This window comes from Manacus vitellinus, unplaced genomic scaffold (assembly GCF_001715985.3).
Source record: "Manacus vitellinus isolate BGI_N305 unplaced genomic scaffold, ASM171598v3 scaffold_28_pilon, whole genome shotgun sequence".
NCBI lineage: Eukaryota > Metazoa > Chordata > Aves > Passeriformes > Pipridae > Manacus > Manacus vitellinus.
In genome coordinates this window covers 10,485,519-10,491,093 of record NW_021940122.1, presented here as the reverse complement: position 1 = coordinate 10,491,093, position 5,575 = coordinate 10,485,519, and the positions used below count along the sequence as shown (strand labels likewise).

General features: G+C 39.1%; 1 protein-coding gene across 1 annotated transcript; it reads left to right on the top strand.

Moving 5' to 3' along the window:
• The first annotated feature begins 1,942 nt into the window (after positions 1 to 1,942).
• On the top strand, positions 1,943 to 3,800 carry LOC103764357 (LLLL and CFNLAS motif-containing protein 1-like). The gene is made up of 2 exons (XM_008931295.3): positions 1,943 to 2,214; positions 3,444 to 3,800. Exons 1-2 carry the CDS (start codon positions 2,043 to 2,045, stop codon positions 3,632 to 3,634), a joined length of 363 nt encoding a protein of 120 aa, XP_008929543.2. The 5' UTR covers positions 1,943 to 2,042; the 3' UTR covers positions 3,635 to 3,800.
• Positions 3,801 to 5,575: the final 1,775 nt, after the last annotated feature.

Below are 5,575 nucleotides of genomic sequence, written 5' to 3'. Positions count from 1 at the left end.
GACTTCCTCTATCCCACCCTAATAATTTGTTTCTGCTGGCTAGCTGCAGACTAGCCTTTGTGTGACTGCACAGTTAACTGGATCTAAAACTCACATATGGGAAAAGTGATCTAATAAAACTGGTATTTAGAAGGGTTTTGTCACCTAATATACCACATAAACTGAGCCACATCAACACTAGTGTCAGCAAAGGAAAAGATGTAGGAGCAAGTGTCCAGTGTCAGGAACCCTTGCTGAGGCAGGAGTATGGACTTATGCCAGAATGAATATGTCACCATGACCTCAGTGGTAGTGTGAGTTTTCACATCTAGCATCTATTTACTCACCTACTTCAGTGAAATAAAGAATTTCAGAGGTGCAGGTGAGGACTTGCAAGTATTTCGCACTCCCTGCGAGGAATGCAGAACACCTTTGATATACAATCTTACACTGATTTGGGTGCAGATTCCTTTAGATCCAGAGATCTCTGTAGGGAACATGCCTCTTGAAGTTGCTTTACTAATTGCTCTGCAGGACTGAAAATTCCACATACCAGTCACACTCCCTCTTACTCTTTTCTGATGCACTCAGTCTTCAGATGTGTTAAAGCTTCTGTCCTACTCCTGTGCTAGAGTGTATAGTTACTGATACACGGTGTATTGAACTTGCTCTGCATTACACACCATTCAGTAGGAGACAGTATGTAAGAAATTTAGGCAGCCATGTAATACTCAACAATTCCACTTAATGAATATTTCTGAAAAATTGAACTTCTAAGTTCCTTCAGTATGGTTCTAATGAGCACTTTCTAGGCTGAGTGTAAAATCTTTTGAAGACTAGCTGGAAAAAAAAATCCTTGAATGTCTTAGACAGTGAGCTCAAGATGACCTAAGACCACCACTTGGCGTAGAAATCTCAGTATCTATGAATGGGAATGTATATATCCTTGCATGTGCTTAAGTCTGTAGTAACTTTCATAGGCCTGAGAAAATGATTGTCTTGATTTGACAAGCTAAATTCCTGACCTGTCTAAATTCCAGACAATTTTCTGGATATCTTGGGAAAAAAAAGTGAAAACCTTGAATAAAAATAGTAATAATAGTAGAAAAGGGAAAAAAAACCTGCCAAAAAGTGACAACCCTCCGCCCCCCAAACAAAACTCAGAACAACCCAACAATCAACCAACCAAAAACCAAACCAAACAAAAAAAAAAAACCCAAACAACCCACCAAAAAACAAAGGAAAAGGGAAAGCCAAAGGAGAGTAATATAAAGTTGTACGTAAATTCAGGAAATGTGGAAGATATTTGCTGCAGCAAATGATAGTTAGGGTTAAATGCGAGTTTGAAAATAGCTAGAAAATTATCTTCCAGGCTACATGGTGGAAAGTCACCATCAGAGTCCTAAAATGTAGTCTGGACAGAGAGTCAGAGTGGGCAGTTTGGTCTGGCAGAATGAATGGTAAGGGCTAATAATCCATGGAGAATAGGTGCTTTGTAAAATAAGCTGTTTCTTCATTGATGTTGTTAGATCACCATCTAGAGGATATTTAAAAACACATGCTTGTCATTCTACTGTAGTTTCTTGAAATTTTATTTCTATTCATTGAGGCTGTGTGAGTCAAGTAGCACAAATTAGTAATAAGTGGTTAAACACTGAAGTGGGAAATTCATTATATTGTCCGCTCCACTGGCACATTTTTTGTTCAGTTTCAGACAGTTGTTAGTTACAGATATGTTCAAGATGAAGTGTTATCTTTTGATATCAGGTGGTATCCTATTGTTATAATCCTGTCTCCATCATTCTCTTTTAAACTTTGAGATGAGATACACCTTTTTTTTTTTATTCCCAATAATGTTCACACTATTTGCTTACTTCAGAGTGTTGTTAGCTACATATGACGCAAAGTTTTTGCCTAACTGCATATGACATCTTTGTATGTCAGATGAGTGCTATGATGTCACAATGTGCCCCAACCAAGACTGTGGTGGTAGTTAAGTCCAGACTCTGTTAGCTGAAAAGCAGCAAGGAGCAGAAGTGTCTTGTGCTGGACAGGAAAACAGAATGGGGGATAATCAAACCCTGATTGTTTTTCTGGGATTTACCATCTATCTTATGGGTTTGTTCCCAGTTACTTACTGCTCAGTCTTTTCTAATGCCTTCACACCAGTGAAAAGCCAGATCATGATTCACACTGCCAAGAATGGACAGCAAGAGGGAAACAGTCCATCAGCAGGTGAGAGGAAGGGTTGAAGTGGGAGGATGAGAAAGAAGGGGCTTGGAGACCAACTAAGACAGGAAATGAGATAGGGTGTGGACACAGAAGCTTGGTTTTGTAAGGAGAAAATCAGAGGGGGAACAAGAACATATATGTCAAGGAGAAGTGGGGGTCAGATGGTCCCTAAGGAATAGGGAGCCAGCAACAGAATGAGAGAGCAAGGGCCTGAGCAGGACAGGCCTGGGTATGGCAGTCAGGACCAGACAAGAGGTCACCAGGGAAGTCCATGATGTTGAAACAAGTCCAAGTTCAAGAAGAAATACCAATCAGTGTCAGGGTCAAATGTAGTGATGGTGACCAGGATCAGACACAGTCCAGTGACTGCCCAGCCCTACACTTACAGGGCAGAGGATGTGGGAGAGGCACAAGTTCAGGCTGGTTCATGGATATTAAGGCCTCTTAGATCACCCATGGCCCTGACTGCAGCCTCCCATCTCAGCTGGTCCCCCTCAAACCCTACAGAGATCCAAAAGGAAAGGTCCAGGCCGCTCCTGGGGAGCAAGAAAGAAATGAAAGAAATCAGGGTCAGACACAGTCCATTACTGCAGGCAAGTCCATAGTGTTAAGCTATATTCAAGGTCAAAACAGGAAGACAATTTGTAGGTCAAGATCCAGAATAACAAGGTCCAGTCAGGCACAGCTGTGATGGAGATGGAGGTGGAGATAGGTATACTTGCAACAGGCCACAAATACAGGTCTGAGACCCAGGCCCTAGCTTAAATAAAGCCCCTGAACCCATGGGATTCAGGTAGAGGCTCCAGCTGGGGCTGTCAAGAGCCACTACAGCCTATTACTACAATCATGGTCCTGAAAAGATAAAAGAAGGTAAATGTATCTGAGATGACTTATAATATAAAAGTACAGGAAAAAAGGAAAGGAAGAAGATGCAAAGGAAGGAGAGTAAGGACAAAGCAACTTCTAAAATAAAAGATTTCAAAAACAGAATCACAGAAACAAGAAAAGGACAACAGAAGCAGAGATGGAATGGGGTATAATGCAAATCTGTTTAGGATGAAGGAGAAAATGGACATATAGTAAGGGTGAGATGGATTTGAAAGTTTAGAAAGCAGGGCAAGAAAAGTAGGGGAGGGAAGCAGAGGTATAAAGGATGAAAGAAGTATGAAAAGATGAAAAGTATGAAAGAAGTGAAGAAGAAGAAAGCTTATGTTGTCTCCTTTTCACCCCAGTCACAGGTTGGGAGGAAATGGAGGAAACTTTTGTGGCTTCCTCAACAGGGGAAGGAATGGAGGTGATCGATATGGTGCAGCCTGAGGACTCAGAGACACTGAGCAACGCAGCGGTGAAGGACCTGCTGTTGGATCTGGCTCTTTCCCTGAAGATTGGCAGCGTTGTGTTCTTTTTTTTATGCATGACGTAGAGCATGAAATAATTCCTGTGATCATGGATGATAACAATTTGAGCATCTACCTGTGTTTCATGGTCACCTCCTGGACAATACGGCTTCTCTTCATCAACCACATCCCAGGGAACACTGAAGACCAAGGCAGAGACCTTCTGCATGTATTGAAAGTGTTTTTCTTTCTCCTTGAGAAACACAATAAATTCTCAATCCAAGACTCATGTAATTTTTTCTAAGTCAGACCTCCCTTCTTGCACTTCCCATACATTCTTCGTGTAAAAACATCATAGTTTCTAATAAGAATTGATTCAACTTCAGGGTGACTCTGTCTTTTAAGTAGAATATTCATAAATTCATCATATATTGTAAGAACAAGAGAAAAATGCATATTCCAGGGAACGGTAGCCCATATACACTTAACAAGATAGATACAAGAAAAGTTTAGATTCCTCACAATGCAGACTGTCAATGGCTTTTGTTTTTCTAAACAGTATAAACTAAGAAATCAACTAGTCTCAGAACACTGAAATGACATCTGTATTACACACAATGTGTTGTGCAATGTTAACTGATATTAACATCTAAAAAAAAAGACAGTCTGGACATGCTGCTAGGAGAAAACAATGAGTGAAGGAGGACTATACACTGTTTAAATGGTAACAACAAGCACAGGTCCAATTTTGTTATTTTTTATGATGAGTAAATAAATAATTTTGAAGTATTATTATCTATGACTTGGAAGTTCAGCTAAGAATGACAATTCTGTTGGGAACAGTGCAAATACAGCACAAAGAAACAGGCCTGATCATAAAGAGTTTGCAATCAAAGTAATTTCTTTATTAATATTTTAGTTAAGTAATGAAAACAAAATATCTAAACAGTCTGTTCTTGGAAAATATTTTGCCGCATTGGTCAGTACTTAGAAAGTATTAACACAGTTATTTTTACAAGGCTTACATTGATGAGGGATGTTTCCACCTATTCCACAAACAATCCCCATACCGCCAATATAACAGGTAAAATAAAGATGCTCCCATAATCAAGAACAGTTTGAAGAGTATGCAAAAGGTAGGAGTATTTTTTATTCTTATTGACTTTGGTAAATTTTAGAATATTGGTATAAATTTTCTAATTATGAGAACCTGAAATGGATGTAATTATTAAGTTGATCTTGAGAATGTATTTTAAGCACTTCTCCTGCTACCCCAAAACATATTGCTTCTTAGTCTGTTTTTCCTTCAAATTAAATTAACACCTAAAATCCAATTTTAAGTAGAAAGTAAAATCCTGCAGCAGCTCTACTTGTCTGTTTAGATGGTAAATATTTACAAATGTAGGGATGAGAGAACTTCCAGGAATGAGAGAACCAGGTTCAGGATCCAGAGAAATTCTTGGATTTCTAATTAATCAATCTTCAGAGACTTCTAGAAATCCCCGTGACTGTCCCATACTCCACCCTCAACCATATCTTTAACCCTAGAGACTAAAAAAGAAAGTCTTGTTGAAAAAGAAAGAAGAAAGAGAATCTGTTCTCAGCTCCCAATCCCTTTTTCACTAATGGGGATGCTTTAGTCTTTCCCCTTTTTTCTCTTTTAAGTTTTTATGATTAAACAAAAACAGAACAGAGAAGGCCTTCAGTACCTTCATTATTACAAAAATGGAACAGAGAAAGCCTTCAATAACCTTCATTATTACAAAAACAGAACAGAGAAGGCCTTCAGTAACCTTAAGTAACATCTTTCAGCCTGGAAACTGTAGTCACTGAGTCTTTCCTAGTACCTGTCTCAATTTATTAGTAAAAGAAGAGAAGAGGATTCTTCCCTCTCTTATAAAGTACATGTGTGGCTTGCATAGTAACCCATAGCATTTTCCTAGGAGTCATTCATTCATGAACAAGTCTTAGAGCTCCAGCTTATTGACCTGTCCATTAAACATGACTGGGAAGCTGCTGGGATAGAC